This window comes from Chelonia mydas, chromosome 13 (genome assembly GCF_015237465.2).
Source record: "Chelonia mydas isolate rCheMyd1 chromosome 13, rCheMyd1.pri.v2, whole genome shotgun sequence".
NCBI classification, from domain to species: Eukaryota; Metazoa; Chordata; order Testudines; family Cheloniidae; genus Chelonia; species Chelonia mydas.
This window is the reverse complement of record NC_051253.2, coordinates 35885560-35906715: the sequence shown is the minus strand read 5'-3', so window position 1 is coordinate 35906715 and position 21156 is coordinate 35885560. Positions and strand designations below refer to the sequence as shown.

The following is a 21156-nucleotide window of genomic DNA, read 5'->3' as shown; positions in this document are numbered from 1 at the left end:
GGTAAATCCAATCTCAGCCATCCATTATTTGGCTCTGGATCCCCCTCTTGGAACTGGCATGTTTCATGAATGAGTGGTGGGATCTATCCATCCAGATATAACTAGATCTATGTGTCACCATATAGAACCATTCCAGAACCACTCTATATCCATACAAGATCAATACAGATGCATGAATACCCAACCTAGTCCATTCAAGCTAGATTCATTTCAGTGGATGCTGTTCCATTCTAGATCAATCCATACCCACATAACTACCTGTAGATCCCTTCTAGATCGATGCACATCCATTCTAGAGCCACCTAGATCCCCATACATCCATTCTAGATCCATCTCCGCACCCTACCAATGCTGGACCCACCCGCTGTCTGTACCCTTCTGGTAGCTCTAGTAGGCGTCACTGACCTGACTCAGGACCAGCAGCCGGGTTGGCTGGGAGCATCCACGTCTGGTCCCTGGGGAGGTGGGATGCAGGAATGACTGGATCAGTGATGCTCCTGACTCTGTACTTGTGAATCCCCATAGGGGGACAGCACCTCCCCTGACAGGCCAGGGACCTCGTGGGTGCGGATGGGGCTGAGTCCCCTTGGGGGCTGATAAACTCAGTGGCGCAGCAGAAGCAGGGGAGTTGTCTGTCTCTGACAATCTGTTGCGGGGGTCAGATACCACTTTGGGTGTCACGTACACAATGTCTCGGGTTGGGTGCTGGTATCAGGGTGGTCAGAGCCACCCGCTTCTATCTCACACACGGTGGGTCAGGGGTGTGTTTTTTCACCCAGCATCAAAACCAATCAGTGTTACCCACAGCCCACGTAAACAGGCGAGCTGGGGAAGGGCAGAACTTGGTGCTTGGAACAGTGACCGCAGCACAGAGATGCCCTAGAGGGAAAATGGCCCACATCTCATTCTGCACCCCCTGAACCAGCCAGTCCCCTGCCATGGGGCTGGCTCACAGCAGGCACCCCCTATAGGGCAAAGGTCCCATGTGTATTCCCCACCCCCCGGAGCCAGCCTTTCCCCCATCCCAGGGCTGGTATTAGTCTTACCAATGCTGCATAGAGAGGCAAAATCCCCTCCCTGCTCCTATGCCCCTGGTTTTACAGCCCAGGCTCTGGCCAGTTTTTCCCCGGCAGTGCGTGGGGCGCTCATGGCACTGCTTGTTCACTGTAAGCCCTCCTAGGTCCTTTGCAGAGCCCCAGTTCTCCAGGACAGAGTCCCAGCTCCGGGGAGGTGGCCAGGTCTCTTGGGCCAAGATGGAGAACACTGCATTGGCTGGATTCACACCCCTGGTGTGTGACTGGGCTCAGCTCACCAAGCGCCCCAGCTCGATCCCTGTACCTGCCCCTGCTTTGTCAGCATTTACCGCTCTGCCTGGTGCCGTGACACCCTCAGATCTGATGGCAGCTTGAGCTGGGACACTGGGGTGATGCCAGTTTTGGGTGTCCAACGTGAGACATTCAGCGTGGCCAGGACTGTCAGAGTAGCAGGGCCCCATTGTGCTGGGTGCTGTACCGTGTTTATTACATTTATTATGGCAGCATGTAGAAGACTGGGTCATGGCAAAGGTTCTCATTGTGCCAGGTGCTGTACATTATTTATTATGTGTACTAGGGTAGTACCTATGTGCCCCAGCCATGGCCCAGGACAGCGAATGGCAGGACAGGCAAATAGAGGGAGTTTGCCTGGGATTTCACCTGGTGGGAATTCCCATGGAGTTGTTTGCCTTTCAGGCTTCTGTGAGCAGTAAACACAACATCGGAAGAGGCTCTTAGAAGGAAGACAATATGGATAGTGAGAGATCAGCTGGTTGTGACCTGCAAAGGATGTTCCAGGTTTGTCTTTCTCCCAGAGGATAGAAGCGACTTTGTCTGTATGAAGTGCAAGCTGGTCTCCATATTGGAAGAGAAGTTTAAAGGACTAGAGATGCAAGTATCAACCGTGCGATGCATCAGAGATAATGAAGAGTTTCTGGATAGAAGTCAGCATTTGGTACTGCAGGCACAGCATGCTGAAGAATCAGAGAGGGCAGGGCAGAACGGGGAAGAAAATTGGCAGCATGTGACCTCCAGAAGAAGAAGGAGGAGAACTCATGTACCTCCAATAGAGACAGAGGTAAGAAACTGTTTTCAGGATCTCCAAACAGGCACTATGGCAGAGAATGGTTTGGAAGGGTTATCTGAGGGAATGGATCAAAAGGGGACCCCCATTGACCGGAAGGCATGGGATGCATTGTCCTAGGGATGGGGGTTCCATGGTCACCACTCCCAAGAGGAGGAGATGGGTGGTGGTGGTCGGGGACTCCCTCCTAAGGGGGACGGAGTCATCCATCTGCAGTCCAGACCGGGAAACGCGAGAAGTGTGCTGCTTGCCTGGAGCTACAATTCAGGATGTGACGGAGTGTCTGCTGAGACTGATCAAGCCCTCGGACCGCTACCCGTTCCTGCTTCTCCATGTGGGCACCAATGATACTGCTAAGAATGACCCTGAGCGGGTCACTGCAGACTATGTGGCTCTGGGAAGAAGGATAAAGTTTGAGGCGCAAGTCGTGTTCTCCCCCGTTGAAGGAAAAGGCCCAGGTAGACCATCGAATTCTGGAGGGAAATGTGTGGTTGCGCAGGTGGTGTTGGCTTTGGATTCTTCGACCCTGGGATGTTGGTCCAGGAAGGAGGAGTGCTAGGAAGAGACGGGCTCCACCTAACGAAGAGAGGAAAGAGCATCTTCGCAGACAGGCTTGCTAAGCTAGTGAAGAGGGCTTAAAACTAGGTTCACCGGGGGATGGTGACCTAAGCCTGGAGGTAAGTGGGAAAGAGGGATACTGGGAGGAAACACAAGGAGGAGGGTGCAACAGGGGAAGCCTCTTGATTCATACTGAGAAAGTAGGGCAATCGGCTAGTTATCTTAGGAGCCTGCACATGAACTCAAGAAGCCTGGGAAACAAACAGGAAGAACTGGAAGTCCTGGCACAGTCAAGGTACTATGATGTGATTGGAATAATGGAGACTTGGTGGGGTAACTCACATGACTGGAGAACTGTCGTGGAGGGGTATAAACTGTTCAGGAAGGACAAGCAGGGGAGAAAAGCTGGAGGAGCTGTACTGTATGTAAGGGAGCAGTATGACTGCTCAGAGCCCCAGTATGAAACTGGAGAAAAGTCTATTGAGAGTCTTTGGGTTAAGTTTAGAGACGAGAGCAACAAGAGCAATATCATGGTGGATGTCTGCTATAGACCACCAGACCAGGAGGAGGTGGTAGACGAGGCTTTCTTCGGACAAATAATAGAAGTTTCCAGATCACAGGCCCTTGGTTCTCATGGGGGATTTCAATCACCCCTGACATCTGCTGGGAGAGCAATACAGCAGTGCACGGACAATCCAGGAAGTCTTCGGAGAGTGCTGGGGACAACTTCCTGGATTGAAAGTGAAAGTGCTGGAGGAACCAACTAGCGGTTGCGCTCCTCTTGACATTGGTAGGGGAAGTAGAAGTGGGTGGCAAACTGGGCAGCAGTGACCATGAGATGGTCAAGTTCAGTATCCTGACAAAAGGAAGAAAGGAGAGCAGTGGAATACGGACCCTGGACTTCAGAAAAGGAGACTTTGACTCCCTTAGGGAACTGATGGGCAGGATCCCATGAGAGGCTAATATGAGGGGGGAAGGAGTCCAGGAGAGCTGGCTGTATTTTAAAGAAGCCTTATTGAGGGCACAGGAACAAACCACCCCAATGTGCAGAAAGAATAGCAAATATGGCAGGTGACCAGCTTGGCTTAACAGAGAAAACTTGAGTGAGCTTAAATACAAAAAGGAAGCTTACAAGAAATGGAAACTTGGACAGATGACTAGGGATGAGTATAAAAATATTACTCAAGCACGCAGGAGTGTAATTAGGAAGGCCAAAGAACAATTGGAGTTGCAGCTAGCAAGGGATGTGAAGGGTAACAAGAAGGGTTTCTACAGGTATGTTAACAACAAGAAATAGGTCAGGGAAAGTGTGGGACAAGGTCAACTCCCAGAGTGCTGTACTGGGCAACACAGTGTGGGGAGGAGGTGAGCAGCCCACATTGGTGAAGGAACAGGTTAAGGACTATTTAGAAAAGCTGGACATGCAGAAATTTATGGGTCTAGATCTAATGCATCCAGGGGTGCTGAGAGAGTTGGCTGATGTGACTGCAGAGCCATTGGCCATTATCTTTCAAAATTCGTGGAGATCAGGGGAGATCCTGGATGACCGGAAAAAGGAAAATATAGTGCCTATGTTTTAAAAAAGGGAAGAAGGAGAATCCGGGGAACTACCACCACTCAGCCTCACCTCACTCCCTTGAAAAATCATGGAGCAGGTCCTCAAGGAATCCATTTTGAAGCACTTGGAGGAGAGGAAGGTGATCAGGAATAGTCAACATGGATTCACCAAGGGCAAGTTATGCCCGACCAACCTGATTGCCTTCTATGATGAGATAACTGGCTCTGTGGATACGGAGAAATCGGTGGAGATGATATATCTTGACTTTAGCAAAGCTTTTGATACGGTCTCCCACAGTATTCTTGCCAGCAAGTTAAAAAAGTATGGATTGGATTAATAGACTATAAGGTGGATAGAAAGCTGGCTAGATCATTGAGCTGAATGCGGAGTGATCAACGGCTCGATGTCCAGTTAGCATCTCGTATCAAGTGGAGGGCCCCAGAGGTCATCCTGGGGTCAGTTTTGTTCAATATCTTCATTAATTATCTGAATGATGGGATGGATTGCACCCTCAGCAAGTTCACGGATGACACTAAGCTGGGGGGAGTGGTAGATACGTGGGAAGGTAGGGATAGGGTCCAGAGTGACCTAGACAAATTGGAGGACTGGGCCAAAAGAAATCTGATGAGGTTCAACAAGGACAAGTTCAGAGTCCTGCACCTAGGAAGGAAGAATCTCTTGCACCGCTACAGGTTGGGAACCAACTGGCTAAAGCGGCAGTTCTGCAGAAAAGTACCTGGGGATTACAGTGGATGAGAAACTGGATATGAGCCAAGAAGGCTAATGGCATATTGGGCTGAATTACTAGGAGCACTGCAAGCAGATTGAGGGAAGTGATTATTCATAGAATATCAGGGTTGGAAGGGACCTCAGGAGGTCATCTAGTCCAACCCCCTGCTAAGCAGGACCAATCCCCAATTTTTGCCCCAGATCCCAAATGGCCCCCCAAGGATTGAACTCACAACCGTGGTTTTAGCAGGCCAATGCTCAAACCACTGAGCTATCCCTCCCCCCACTATTATTCCCCTCTATTAGGCACTGGTGAGGCCACATCTGGAGTACTGTGTCCAGTTTTGGGCCCCCCACTAGAGAAAGGATGTGGACAAATTGGAAAGAGTCCAGCGGAGGACAACAAAAATGATTAGGGGGCTGGGGCACATGACTTATAAGGATAGGCTGAGAGAACTGGGCTTATTTAGTCTGCAGAAGAGAAGAGTGAGGGGAGATTCGATAGCAGCCTTCAACTACCGGAATGGGGGTTCCAAAAAGGATGGAGCTCGGCTGTTCTCAGTGGTGGCAGATGACAGAACAAGAAGCAATGGTCTCAAGTTGCAGTAGGGGAGGTCTAGGTTGGATATTAGGAAAAACTATTTCACTAGGAGGGTGGTTAAGCCCTGAATGAGTTACCCAGGGAGGTGGTGGAACATCCAACCATAGGGGGTTTTAAGGCTGGCTTGAGAACGCCTTGGCTGGGATGATTTAGTTGGGGTTGTTCCTGTTTTGAGCAGGGGATTGAACTAGATGACCTGCTGAGGTCTCTTACAACCCTTATCTTCTATGATTCTATTATTTCAGTTTATGCTATTCCATTCTAGATCTATCCATATCCACATAAGCACATCTGGGCCCATTCTAGATTGATCCACAGCCATAGAGATCTATTCTAGTTTCCCCTAGATCCCGATACATCCATTCTAGACCCATCTCCCCAACCCTGCCAGTGCTGGACCCACCTGACCTGGCTCCAAGTTCTTTTGAGATGTTGGCTGGGAGCATCCAGGACTAGCCCTTGGGGGAAGCGGAATGCAGGAATGACAGGACCAGTGATGCTCCCCCCTCTGTGTCTGTGCACTTCTCCATGGAGATGGCACCTCCCTTAACAGGGCAGAAACCCAACAGACAGGGGATAGTGTTGAACCCCCTTTGTGGGGTGATGGACCCAATGAGGCAGCAGAAGAAGAGGAGGCATCTGGCTCTGACAATGTGTTTGTGGGGAGGAGGTCAGAGACACTCTGGGCATCAGGTACACACTGTCCCGGAGGGCTAGCATCAGGGTGACCAGAGCTGCACCTTCATCTATCTCACACATGGGAAGGATCAGGGTGTTTTGTTTTACCCAGCACTGATACCGATCAGTGTTAGCCACAGCCCATGTAAGGAAGAGCTGGGGAAGGGTGAAAATAATCCCTTGGAATGGTGACAGCAGCACCGAGCTGCCCTATGTTCCATTCCCCACCCCGTGAGACAGCCAGTCCTCTACTCTGCAGCCATATCAGAGCCTGCACCCCCTAAAGGAGAATGGCTTCCAGCCACTGAAGCACCAAAATTGGAAACAGGAATCCCAGGTGTGCTGGGCTCCAGATGATGCACAGCTGGTGCCAAGTGGCTTTCCAAATCCTGATCTTTGCCCATCACCGACAGAGACAGGGGCCTGTCCACTAAACCCCAGAGGGATATAGTCTTCCCTTGATCTCCCAGTGCTCTCCTCAGGGATTCATGCTAGCTAGCTAACTATGGGATGGGGTCATTTGTCTTAAGGTCAAGATTGTCACAGATGCCTGGGAGATGTGGCCTCTGTTAGGATATAGATATTCAGGCCTGCCTATAAAGGCCTCTACTTTAAGAATTTAGGTATATGTTTATCATTTAGCTAGTAATAGAAGTATACAAGAAAGAATCTGTGTAAGGACCTTCTCTCACTGTGACAGTCTGAGGCCCTGTTCTTAGGCCAAGGCCTTTGGCTAAGCAGCAGAGGCAGCCATAAGCTGGGAAGCGACCGGTCACCTCCTCACATTCCAAACTAGTCAATATGGGGCTGTTCGGAAGGTGATCCGATCTATCACCTCCAGAGAAAGGGAAGAGCCTAGAAGATGTAAAAGGAAATTTAGGTTGATAGTTTTCTGTCTGGTAAGAACTCACTTATCAATAGACACAGCTGGGAAACCCTTATGTCTTTATAGATGTAGTTATGAAATCCTCACTTCTGTATTGTTTTCTCATTATAGTTCCCACTTTGCTATTGTTTATTGGCATGGTCTCTGTCTGGTTCTGTGATTGTTTCTGTCTGCTGTATAATTAATTTTGCTGGGTGTAAACTAATTAAGGTGGTGGGATATAACTGGTTAGCTAATCATGTTACAATATGTTAGGATTGGTTTGGTAAATTTCAGTAGAATGATTAGTTAAGGTAAACCTAAGAATATTACTATATAAATTAGGGGCAAACAGGAAGTAAGTTGGGATTCGAAAATAAGGAAAAAGGAACTTGGATTTAAGCTTGCTGGAAGTTCACCCCAAGAAACATTGAATTGTTTGCACCTTCGGACTTTGGGTATTGTTGCTCTCTGTTCATGCGAGAAGGACCAAGGAAGTAGGAGAGTGAAGGAATAAGCCCCCTAACAGCCTCCTAGTCATCATGTGAAACCAGGGTGTCCAGTACTTAAGGAGGAGATGGGCCAATGCTATTGCTGGGGGTTGGGTTAAACCTTGTTCTGGGTGGGGCCTCCCCTCTCATAGATCAATGGAAAGAAGCCATTGTAGCCATGTGGGGAACCCACAATCATAGTGCCTGACACAGGATCATGGGAAAGCTGGAGTAGACTCTGAACCACGTGGTTCCAGGGGTTTCCATGGGCATGCCTAGGAAAGGCAGGGGCCATGCCTTTGCTCAGTGGAACAGCTGTTGTCCATGTGCAAGAGAGAGGAGGGGCAGAGAGAGATAGAAGTTGTGAGATAACCGAGCAGACAGTAACAGGAGTGCTGGCAATGTGGCTATGGGCTGGAGTATTATGTCTGTCATCTTAGCTGATACACCTGGGATCAAACTAGGGGCCTCCAGAGCTAAAAGCATGAGCCCCTCTAGAGCCTCTTGCCCAGAACAGGTCCCTGTGGGACCCCCCCTAGAAAGTCCCTTGGTTCCCTATTCAGGATTGCATTTTGTGCTCAGTTGGTGAGTCAGGTTTTTTTAACCCATTTCACATGGGCCATGTTGATGTTACACTTTCTCAAATGCTGTCCAGGAGTCCAAATCTCTCTCTTCCTGCAGCATCGTTGCCTCTATCAACCAGCCTTACAATGTTGTCAAAAAATGACATTATCTTCATTTAACAAGGCCTGCTGTCCACGGAACCATGTTGATTGGTCTCAGTTATAGCTCTGTCTCTTCTATTGATGGGGTCCCATCACACCCATTCTATCTAGCTCCATGTAGACCAGGAGTGGGCAAACTTTTTGGCCTGAGGACCACTTCTGGGTATAGAAATTGTATGGCGGGCCATGAATGCTCATGAACTTGGGGGTTGGGATGCAGGGGGGTGAGGGCTCCGGCTGGGGATGCAGGCTCTGGGGTGGGGCTGGGGATGAGGAGTTTGGGGTGTAGGAAGGTGCTCTGGACTGCGACTGAGGCGTTCGGTGGGTGGGAGGGGGATCAGGTCTGGGGCAGGAGGTTGGGGCGCTGGAGGGGGGCAGGCTCAGGGTTGCAGTCTCTGGCAGGGCTTACCTCAAGCAGCTCCTGGAAGCAGCGGCATGTCCCCTGTCTGGCTCCCACATGGAGGCATGGCCAGGCAGCTCTGCACGCTGCCCTGTCGACAGGTAATGCCCCCGGAAGCAGCAGCATGCCCCCCTCCAGCTCCTACATGGAGGCGCGGCATTGGCCAGGCGGCTCTGCGTGCTTGCCCATCTGCAGGCACCGCCCCTGAAGCTCCCATTGGCTGCATTTCCCAGCCAATGGCAGCTGTGGGGTGGCCCTTGGGGCAGGGGCAGCGTGTGGAGCACCCTGGCTGCCCCTACGCATGGCAGCCAGAGGGGGGACATGCCGCTGCTTCCGGGAGCCATGCAGAAAGCCCCTGACACCGCTCCTGATGGGAACTTGAGGGCCAGATTAAAAGTTCAAAGGGCCGGACACAGCCCAAGGGCCGTAGTTTGCCCACCCCGATGTAGACCCATGATTGCCCATCTAGAGTCATGCCCAAACCATTTAAGATCCATGCTTGAGCAATGCAAATGCACAAATGTGCTACTGGATCCATTTAGGTCAATAATGGATCAATGCAATTCCAGTCTAGAGCTATCAGTCTTGATCAACTCACATCTATGCAAATCGATTCTAGATCCACCTAGACCCACACCATTAGTATCTAGACCCATTCACCAGCCATGGCCTGCTGGACCCACTGAGTTCTGCTGGTAACTACAGTAAGGGTCACCAACTGGGCTCCAAGGCCAGCATGGAGAGTTGGCTGGGAGCATCCAGGACTGGCCCCTGGGAGAAGCTGGAAGCAGGAATGTCTGGACCAGTGATGCTCCTGGCTCTATCTATGTGAATCCCCACAGCGGGAGAGTGTCTCCACTGATAGGCCATGGATCCATGATAGGGGGTAGGGCTGAAGCCCCCTGGGCAGGGGCTGATAAACCCAGTGTGGGCAGCAGGAGGAGGGGAGGCATCTGGCTCTGACAATGTGGTTGTGGGGGTGGGGGTTCAGAGACACCCTGGGCATGGGGGAGGGGGCTGGTATTAGGGAGATCAGAGACACAACCCCTTTTATCTCACTCAGATGGGGGTGGGATCAGGGTGTATTCTCTCACCCAGCATCGATACCAATCAACGTTACCCACAGACCATGTAAGGGTAAGCTACGGAAGGACAGAAATTAGCACTTGGAAAGGAGATGGAAGCACTGAATTTCCATAGAAGGGAAAGCCCCGTATCCCATTCCCCACCCCCCTGAGCCAGTCAGTCACCTGCCCTGGTCCTGGATCGGAGCTTGCACTCCAATGGGCCCTGCCCAGCACCTACACATAAGGATCTCCACATTCCTCTCCTGCATGAAGTGACGTCTCCAAACCTGCAAACTGTTTGTAGGGCTTAGGCCCACCCAACAGGATCCAGAAGCAGGGGCTGCCTTTTCCCTGCTAAAGGCCATAGAGTGGATCCAAAAAGCCCAGTGGAAAAGCTCTCACCCTGGACTGCTGGGGGGCTGGGGGCATCTCCCATCGCTCCCTGTGCCTCAGTTTACTCACAGCCCTATTGGGATAAGGACATTCACTTGTACTGCGAGGCCTCTGCATGACGGACAGTCTCGAAGAGCTGGGTGCTATCACCGTTATCGTGGGCAGCTCCCGACTGCCAGTCTGGAATGCCAATGGAAAGCCAAATACAGAGCTGGGAAAGCCCTCCTGGGCCCTCCAGTCTGGCCCCATTAGAAACACACAAAGAGAACAGGAAGAAATTCCAGAGCTCCCTTCACCTGCCAACGCCAGGGGTTTCAGGGATCTTTCCAGCAATTGCACCTCTCCAACATACTTACAGGTTGGCAGATTCTGTCCTGGGAAACAGACTCTGCAAAAGATTTGGGGGTCACAGTGCAGAAGCAGCTGAACACGAGCTCCCAGTGCCACCCCCTGGCCAAAAGGGCAAATGCGATCCTGGGAATCTCGAGTAGGAGCAGAGTGGTTATTTTACCTCCGCATTTGGCACTGGTGCAGCCCACTGCTGGAATCCTGTGTCCAGTTCTGGTGCCCACAAAATTCAGGCAGGATGTTGCTGAATTGAGGAGGGTTCAGAGAACATCCACAAGAATGATCAAAGGATTAGAAAACCTGCCACCTAGTGGTAGACTCAAAGAATTCAATCTGTTTAGTTTAACAAAGAGAAGGGGTGACGTGATCAAAGTCTGTAAGTACATACAGAGGGGGAAATATTTAATAACAGGCTCCTAAGTCTAGAAGACAAAGGTCTAACACAATCCAATGGGCGGAAGCTGAAGCTAGATGAAGTCAGACTAGAAATAAGGCGTACATTCTAACAGTGAGGATAATTAACCATCGGAACAACTGACCAAAGCTCACTGACAATTTTTAAATCAAGACTGGATGTTTTTTCTAAATTATCTCCTCTAGGAATAATTGTGGGGCAGTTCTCTGGCCTTTGCTTTGCAGGGGGTCAGACTAGATGATCACAATGGTCCCTTCTGGCCTTGGAATCTATGAATCTATGAATTTAGGTGTGGGGATGGATAGAGGGATAGATAGGCGGGGATGGGGATGGATAGATGTACAGATGGCTGGGATGGATGGATGGATGGATGGATGGATGGATGGATAGGCAGGGATGGGTGGATGGATGGATGGATCGATGGATGGACGGACAGGTGGGGATGGGTGGATGCATGGATAGGCTTTTCCATCATAAAAATGACACTCACCCTCCTGCCGTAGTAAGCCCAACCTAACCTGAAACAATTACCCAGAATTAAATCAACGTCAACAAACAAATTAACTGAATAAAATATGAGAGAGAAAGCGGGGGCGGGGGGGTTATAGATGGACAGATAGATTATGGACTTGGACTGCTGCTGAGACCCCAGTCGACCTTTGGGGACTGAGCTTTATTTAAATCCTGGCCCTACAGTTTCTCTTGGAGGCAGAAGTTGCTGACGGGTTTTTATCCTGCCTTTGGTGTCCTCGGGGCCCCACAGACACAAACCCAGGTGAACCAGGATCCTTCCTAAAGCAGCTTCTCTCCCATCCCAACTGGTGCGGAATTCTCCAGACAAATGTTATTTTGACCCAACAACACCCCCCCCCCCCCCCCCCCGCACTCTGAGCTCCCCATGTGAAACTGCAGCACCAGGAGTAGTGCCCTCCTTGGCCATGTGAACAGAGCCATATTGAGCAGGGGCAGGGAGGAGTGTTTCCCGGGGGATCCTGGGATCCTGTGCCCAGTTCTGGGGTGAGCACTTTAAAAGGGCGGGCGGCAACCTGGAGATGGGGCAGAATGGGGCCAGGCAAATGATTGGAGTGCTAGAGAAAATGCCTGGCAGGGAGAGACTGAAAGCGCTCGCTCTGTGTGGCCTCTCCACAAGTCACGTGGGAGGTGCCTGAAGGTCGGGGTCCAAGAACCGTCGTGGGGAGACAAAGCCAGGGGCTGGGGGCTCTTCAATCCAGCAGGGAAAGGCAGAGCAAGATCCAACTGGGGAAACTAAAGCCTGACCAAATCCAGCTGGAATGGAGGGCCCAATGTGGGACAGGGGAACCAGCTCCCCAAAGCTGGGGGTTTCTCCATCTCCGGGTGGCCTCAGACCCCGCCTGGCTACCTTGCTGGGAGAGGCGTTCACAGAACACCAGTGACGGGGCTCAGTCCGGGGGAACTGGGCAAGGTCTCCGGCCAGGGTCACTCAGGAGGGCAGACGGGTCGGTCGAATGGACCCTGCTGGCCTGAACATCTGCGGATCCAGGGATCCAGGGGCAGAACAGACCAGGGGGAATTCTGCCATCTGCAGCTGGGAGGCCTCAGCACTGGCCACGTCCCCACCTGGGGGCAGGGAGGGCACCAGTGCAGGAAGGAACCCCGCCCCCCTCTGCGATGCGGGCGGGGACGTGGCTCAAGGTTTCCTCTCCGGGAATCCCCACCCCTGACACATCGCTGATGGGAAATTTCTTGGTAGCCGGGTACATGACCCTGCACTTCCTGGGCCACCTCTTCCCAGCCTCCCGTCCCCACTGTCTGCTCTATATAAACCCCGGGGCTGAGACAGAGCCACCAGCCCCAGCTCCTGGATGTGCACCAATGATGCTGCTCCTGCTCCTGTTCCCCATGGCCTTTGTCCCGCTTCACACTGGTGAGTCGAGCTGAGCGACCGGTTATTTCCCGGCCCCGGGGGGCTCACACTGGGAGTGGGGCTGAGCGAATCACAGAGTTTTTGGTTCAGGGGCCGAACCGTAAAATCTGGGAAAAGCTGGGTTCCTCCCGAAATTATTTTTTTCATTTTTTCTCGCAGAAGCAGAAACCCTAAAAAGACAGCGTTTCAAAACAAAATGGGGGATTGTTTGCTTTGGGGTGTCTCCTTCACCCTGAAACAGTTGGGTTTTTTTTGCTTTTTGCTTCCATTTTGGGGCCTGTGCAGGGGTTTTTCACCCTTATTGTTCATTAGCTGAGTTTTGAACTGAAATGCAAATTTGAAACAAAACTTGATCCAGAAACTTCTTTTTCTTTTTCATTTGCTTTCAACTCCAAACAACTTTGGGGGTACTTTTTTATTTGACTTCAGGTCACTTTAGAAGGGGTTTTAGTCACTGTTAAAAAAAATAGTTTAAAAAAACCCAATTTGCTCCATTTCTAAAGGAAGCACCATTTCAAACAGAAACTCGAGATGTTTCGTTTCCCAGTGCTCACACCAAAACTTTTCTACTTTTTCCTGGAAAAAATTAATCCTTTTTTTCCAGCCAAAACAATCCACCGAATTCCACCTGAATTCACAGGTATTTTTGATGCCCCAAAATTGCTTTTTTTTAAAAAGCAAATTTGCCAATTGCTTATCAATTTTTGCCCAGCTCTAGTGGTGAGAATTGGGCAATTGGGGCTGTGGGCAGCGCAGCCCACACCAAGGGCAGGGCGAAAGAATTAGCCATCAGGCTCAGGCAGGTGTCAGGAGATGGGACAATGAGGTTGAGGGTTGATAGGGAATTCCTGACCTAGTTCTCTGAGAGGGGAGATGGCTGGGGGCAGCCCCACAGGCCGAAGATGGATGGGCATGTATGGGATAAGGAATGGATGGATGGATAAATAGGTCCATGTGGGAAAAGGTAGATTTGAAGTGGGTACATGTATTATGGGATATACCGGGCTGGTTGGGGCTGACCTAGTGGCAGGCTGGGCTAGGGGGGCCGAAGGGGCTGATCCAGGCCAGCAGGGGGCTGAGCTAAGGGATGAGGGTGCGGGTTGCACTGGGCTCTTGGTCCCACTCTCCAGCTCCCTTTTGAACCCCTTCCTGTCTCTCCAGCTCAGGTCATCGGGGGCCGGGAAGCCCCGCTTGGCTCCAGACCCTACATGGCCTATGTACAAATAGGGTCAAAGGGAAGCTGCGGAGGGTTCCTGATCCGGGAGGACGTGGTGGTGACGGCGGCTCATTGTAACTGCAACCTGGGGTAAGAAACGCACCATCCCCCACTCCTGAGCCAGCCAGTCCCCTGCCCTGGGGCTGGATCAGGGCTGGTGCCCCTGGAGGAGAAAGGCCCCTTGTCCAATTTCCCACCCCCCAAGCCAGCCAGTCCCCAACTCTGGGATGGGATAGGAGCTGGCAATATGTTGTCCCAAAGACTAGAAGCATTTATGGGATGTGAAAAATACGAATTTCACTGGGTGCCTGTTAAATTTTAAAGCCCAAACCAACCAAACTAGACCTGCCCCACAGGGCAAACATCCCAGATGATGTTTTTAGTCAATCCCATAAGGACAACCCCTGTCACTGAGTTACTTCACTCAGTTGAAACCTAGCCTCTTCTCAAGTCTTTTCCCTTGGCCATCGCTTCTCAAATCCAGACACTTGGTTGTTCGTAAGCAATCAAGAAATCCCCCAATTGCCTTTGGGGATCTGAGCCCTACTGAACAGAACAACACTGTAGGCAATGGACATAGATCAGCGCTGGGGCCCAGCTGTTGCACCAGAGACTGATCCAGTCCCCACGATTTCCTGCTACTTTCGCTTACAATCATCAGACATTAATTCTTTTCTGTCTGTATCGTGTTTCTTGGAGTCAAAAGGGGAACACGCAGACAGAGATTAAGGAAAGATGGAGGAGACTCAATCTCTGCCATCAAGTCTCACCACTACTTCTCCTGTCCTGCTAACCCTGGAGGAGGGAAGGGGCTGTCCAGAGGGGCTGGGCCAAGCATCCTGGTTCCCTTCTGGACTTCAACATCTTCGCTGATGCACTCAGCAGCCACTCATGCCCCACACTGTGACCTCTGTCCCCAGGGTCATTTGCACAGAGTTCAGCTTCCTGCTACTGCTGTCCACGACCAGTAGATGGCGACAGTGCATAAAAAACTCTTTGATCCTTTTCTTATTTGTATGTTTCATTCCTTCCAGCCACCTTATTTCTGTGTCAGCCCAGCCAAGGCATCTGGGATTCCCCCCCTTTAAACAATTTCTTTTAATATTTCAAAGTGGCACCCAGATTAGGGCCTTACACCTTCCCATGGATATTTTCCTTCTTCTGCCATATGGAGTTCAATGATTCAGAGATTTCAAGATCTTTATGATCATTTTGATTGACCTCCTGTATAACACGGACCACAGAACATCTCCCAAATAATTCCTCTTGATCTACAGAAGAGCTTTTAAAAAAATCCAACCGTGATTAAAAATTGCCAGTGATGGAGAATCCACGATGAACTTTGGTAAGTGGTTACAACGTTAGTTACAGTCCCTGTTAAAAACTCACACCACAAAATAGTCATTGAGAAAGAAATCAAACAGAATCCTCTATAGTCCCTCTGAATTTGAAATCAATTCATCTTGAGTTTCTCAGTATAAGGTGTGTTTTCCAATCTTCTGATCATTCTTGCGGCTCTTCTCTGAACCCTCTCCAATTTATCAACATCTTTCTTGAACCATGGACACAAGAACTGGACAACGGGTCACCCTGCATAGGAGAACAGTCCATTGGTCAGTCTTTTGGGTCTCTTTAGCCAACCAGAATGGAGAAGGAGGAAGTCCATCCACATGTAGGTGCATAAGATGGTCTCTGTGTTACTCAGTTGCAAAACTGTGGGTAGAAATCTGCACAGGCCAGGAGCTGGGCTGGTGTCCCTTCCAGAGGGTCTGTGATGGCCCCACCCCAATATCTAATGGGCACTAACGCCCCCATATTTTCCCCTTGGTTTTTCCAGCAACATCTATGTCTACCTGGGAGTCCAAGACTTCATGAAGCCAGGACAGAGCTGGCAACGGATCCGGGCCCGTCGCTGGATCCAGCACCCTGACTTCAGCAATGAGAACTTTGATAATGACATCATGCTGCTGAAGGTACCACCACCAGTGACCTCATTCTGCTAGGGTACCACCCCCATCCCATCAGCCGGCCCCCAGTGACCTCGCACTGCTGCAGGCACTGCGCCATCCCATCGCCCTCCCCCCAGTGACCTCACACTGCTGCAGGCACTGCGCCATCCCATCAGCTGGCCCCCAGTGACCTCACACTGCTGCAGGTACCGCCCCCATCCCATCCCCCTGCCCCCAGTGACCTCACACTGCTGCAGGCACTGCACCATCCCATCGCCCTTCCCCCAGTGACCTCACACTGCTGCAGGCACTGCGCCATCCCATCGCCCTTCCCCCAGTGACCTCACACTGCTGCAGGCACCGCGCCATCCCATCGCCCTTCCCCCAGTGACCTCACACTGCTGCAGGCACCGCGCCATCCCATCGCCCTTCCCCCAGTGACCTCACACTGCTGCAGGCACTGCGCCATCCCATCGCCCTTCCCCCAGTGACCTCGCACTGCTGCAGGCACTGCGCCATCCCATCGCCCTTCCCCCAGTGACCTCACACTGCTGCAGGCACTGCGCCATCCCATCGCCCTTCCCCCAGTGACCTCACACTGCTGCAGGCACTGCGCCATCCCATCGCCCTTCCCCCAGTGACCTCGCACTGCTGCAGGCACTGCGCCATCCCATCGCCCTTCCCCCAGTGACCTCGCACTGCTGCAGGCACTGCGCCATCCCATCGCCCTTCCCCCAGTGACCTCACACTGCTGCAGGCACTGCGCCATCCCATTGCCCTTCCCCCAGTGACCTCACACTGCTGAAGGTAGCAGTCCCGTCCCATCATCCCTCCCCCAGTGACCGCACACTCACTCCCTGGACTCACATCCATGCTCTGGCCGGGTGGTGCTGCCCCTGCCCAGCCCCAGTACCGGCGCTGATCCGGGTCCATTCTCTCTCTCTCCTCCCCATGGCAGCTATGGCACAGCGCGGAGCTGACCAAGTGGGTGATGCCCATCCCCCTGCCGGAGGCCGATCACCACGTCAGCCCAGGCTCCGAGTGCAGCGTGGCCGGGTGGGGTCGGACCGGAGTGAACACCACCTCCGACAGGCTGCAGGAGGCGGAGCAGGAGGTGGTGTCGGACAGCGTGTGCGGAGAGTGGTACCGGCATTACGACCCCACCACCATGCTGTGTGCCGGCAGCCCCCACGCCAAGAAATCAGCCTTCCAGGTAAATATCCCCCCGCCCAGAGCCACTGGGGGTGCAGCAAGCTGCTCCAGGGGAAGGAGCTAGTGGAAACCACCATGGACGTGCCCCTCCCATGCTCCACTGCGCCAAGAGGGGAGCCCATCGTGCATCGTGGGAGATGCAGCCCAGCTGGGGAGCCCAGCACGTAGGATGACTGTGGAGAGGTATCTCCAGTGTTCGTGCCCTTGTGCAAGGTGCTGGTGGAAATGGGCTGAAATTTAACATGGCCTCATGCACGTAGTGTCAAGAAACAAGAATTGCTGCTCTGAGCTGGGGACTTGTCAGCTGGAAGTGACAGACAGGGAGGGAGAAATGGGTGTGTCATTCAATCACAGGGTGACCATGGGCCACCATCAGGATGAGGCCAGAAGAAAGGCCCATGTGATCCTGGGATGGAGCAGGTCAGGTGTCTCCAGTAGAGAGGGAGGGTTTAATGCCAGCGGAGAAGCCTCTGGGGAGAGCTCAGCTGGAATCCGGTGCAGAGTTCTGGGCAGCCCTGTTCCGGAAAGAGGAATCTCAGCTGGAGCAGGTGTTGAGAAGGGCTGGTGGGACGATCAGGGGAATGGAGAACCGGTCTGAGGAGAAAGGAATAAAATACCTGGGCCAGCTTAGCATAGAAGATAGGCTGAGAGGGGTCTGATTGTTCTATAAATACATCGGGCTTGGGGGGGGATGACTACATCAGGCAGGGAGACGAGCTGTTGAAGCTAAAGGGTGAATCAAATGGGGACAAATGTGGTAGGGATCAATGGAAGCTGGAGATGAGGAGAAAGTTTCTAACCACCAGAGGGGGGAAGTTCTGGAAAAAGCTCCAACAGGAGCCTTTGGGCGAGGGGTACAACCTAACAAGGATGCAGACAGAGCTTGATAAGTTCATGGATGGGATGATATGACAGGATTGCCTGTAATAACAGAAACTGCACTTCATGACCCAGTAGGGCCCTTCCAGTCCTGTGTTCCCATAAGGGCACGAGACACCTGAAATACACCTCCCATGATTAGACATGGTTAGGCTTCGCGTTTTTAGCAAAATGTTCCAGGAAAAGTGTTGATGAAAAAGGGGAAACCCCGCTTCCCTACCACATGTTCTGACCATCTCTACTCTTCACCTTCACTCGAGGCTCTACTGGTGAACTCAACCCTGAGGCCACCCAACAGATAGGACCCTGGGTGAAATCCTAGCCTCGTACATGTGGATGGGAGCTTTGCTGATGATGTCCGTAGGGCCAGGTTGGCACTGGAGCTGAGGGAGAATCAGTGTTCCCATCTCTCAGGAAACGGCAACATTTCAATCTTTGTTTTCGAAGAAAAGTTGTTTTTGAGGAAAAGTTGAGATTTCAACATTTTTGGCAGAACAGAAATTCCAAAAGCTGGTTTGACTCAGAAATGTCAAAATGTTTCATTGCAACATTTTAAATGGAAATGAAACATGCTCAGACGTGAACAGATTGAAACGTTTCCTTCCATGTGAACAAACTGGAGAGAGTCCAGAGGAGAGAAACAAGAACAAAAAAATATGATCAGAGGTTTAGAAAACCTTATGTAGGAGGAAAAGCTAAAAGAATTGGGCATGTTTAGGCTAGAGAAGATGAGGCTGAAGGGGCTGCAGTTCCTTAGCAGCGCATTGCCTTCTGGGAGCTGTAGTTCAGGCCTCTATTTTCCCTTAGGTAGCCCCTGCCTGGACTATGTCTCCCACAATGCACTGAGTCATGTGATTCCCATGATGCCTCAAACAGCTCAGTCAGAAGCAAATCTGAGTTGCATTATGGGAGATGTACTGCTCCAGGGAGCCAAGTTCTTAGGAGAGAATGAAGATCTGAAGGACAACTCCCACAAGCCAATGCATGGTTAGGAGAAAGCAGTTTAACACCTTGTTGAACTGATTCCAAACTAAATGTTTCAGGCCATTTTTTAAAAGGTAAAATATTCTGATTCAGGTGGAACTGACCCGAAATGAAATATTTCCTTTCAGTTTTCCTAAAGCAAAAATTTAAAATTGATTGTTTTCTGTGGAAAATTTCAATTTTGTAGAAACTGCCTTTTCCACATTCTGTGCAGCTCTAGATTTCCCTCTCTGCCCACCCATTTCCAGGCTGGTTCTGTTTGGCAGGAAGGGCTGGGCCTTCAGCTGTAGAGAGCACCTGTCCCACATGCAATCTGAGATCTCCGCAGGACAGGCTGGGCTGGGTAATATCAGTCACTGATGTTCTTCTTCTTATTGGCAGGGTGATTCCGGTGGGCCGTTGGTGTGCGACGGGGTGGTCCAGGGCATCATTTCCAATGGAGATCCGGATGGGCGACCCCCCAGCATATACACAAGAATCTCCAAATTCATCCCCTGGATCAACAAAACTCTGCAGAAACTGAGTTAAAGGAGACGCTCCCCTTTAAAGGGCCAATTTCACCATAATGGGCAATGTGCCTGAGTGGAACCCTGAGGTGCTTTAGATCAGAGTATTTGTTTCTAGTGTTAGAGAAATGCTGCGAGTGGCTCAGTCCTGAAATCCTTTTGTAGCTAGAAATACCCCATCAATGTCTGAAATTTTGTTATATTGTCTCCCCAAGTGTCGAGTCAATGTTTGGGACCCTATATGTGTTCCGGTTGGGAGCAGAAATTGACAATGGAGTCTGGTATTTCCTCTGATGTGATCTAGTTTATTTACAAGGAATATCCAAAGTCCCGTTTCCCTGAACACAGCTGGAATCAAACAGCAGCAGACAGCTTCTCTATTCACTGTACAGAGCCTGCCTCTGAAGCCAAGACTCTGTGCCCAAATGGTTCTTCTCTTAGCTTTTTCTCAGAGCCACATTCCTGTGCTTCCAGGCTATGTCTGCCTGGCTTTTTACTTTGCGTCTGACTCGCTCCTGTCCCCGGATCTCTGTGTTTATGTTGTGTCTGTCCGATCCACATGTCCCATTACCCCAGAACAAAATTCGGTGACAACCTTTCCTCCTGAGTCATTCGAATTCCCACGTGTGCACAGCTAAGGGGATTCTGGAGCAAGGGTTGTATTTTCTCTGCTGAATTGTATAGGACCTCTACAAATGCTGATCATTTGTACACCTAATCCATTCCTCAAGGGTTTTCCACCATCAAAATTCCGAGCTGCAGCGTGCCCTTGGCTGGATTAAAAACGTTCTTTCACCCAACCAGAGAGCAGGAACGGGGCCATGTGACTTTGGTGGCCAACCTATGACCATGAAGAGTGGGTAGTCGAATTAAACAGCCCATGACAATAGCACATTGAAATGGTTGTGTGAAATTTCTGTGATTTTGTTTCACACATTTTGAGCTGGACCCAACTTCTGTTTGTTTTCAGCATTTTTTTTTCTTTTTTCCTCTCCCCACCCCACAAGTATTTAATTATTTATTATTTATTATTGTGATACTGACGGGAGGTTGGAAAAACCCAAAGGAAGGGAACCCAGAAAGCATCGCTGAGATACACTGGGGCAAAAGAAAGAATTGTCTATTTCCAAATATTTGGAAAATATTGAAAACGGACGCTTGTTTGAAAAACAAATGGCATTTGAAGGGAAAAAAAGCCATTTTTCTAAATAAAAAATGTTTTCTCTGAACAATTTGCAAGGCCTTTTCCATTGCTGGCCTGTAGACTGGATGTTGTGTGTGTGGATGATACAGGGTTGGGGGAGGATAATGGGGCAGTGGGCAGGATGCAGGTGCTGGGTTGAGCCATACACAAAACTGGTGCTAAATAAAAACATCTAGGCCCAGATCCTCAGAGGTGTTTGGGTGCCTAACTCCCATTGAAATCACCGGGAGGCTGAATACTTTTGAGAATCTGGGCTCCTAGGTCGTCCCTCCAGGAGATCTCAAAGCTCTTTACAAAGGGTGGTCAGGATCATTAGCCCCAGGTGGGTAAACTGAGGCACAGAAAGGGGCCAGG

General features: G+C 50.9%; 1 protein-coding gene across 1 annotated transcript; it reads left to right on the top strand.

The window, feature by feature from the left end:
- The first annotated feature begins 12686 nt into the window (after positions 1 to 12686).
- LOC102946952 (duodenase-1) lies at positions 12687 to 20771 on the top strand. Its single transcript, XM_037915257.2, has 5 exons — positions 12687 to 12852; positions 14014 to 14158; positions 15906 to 16041; positions 16976 to 17230; positions 19474 to 20771. The coding sequence occupies exons 1-5, from the start codon at positions 12687 to 12689 to the stop codon at positions 19618 to 19620; spliced, it is 849 nt and encodes a 282-aa protein (XP_037771185.2). The 3' UTR covers positions 19621 to 20771.
- Positions 20772 to 21156: the final 385 nt, after the last annotated feature.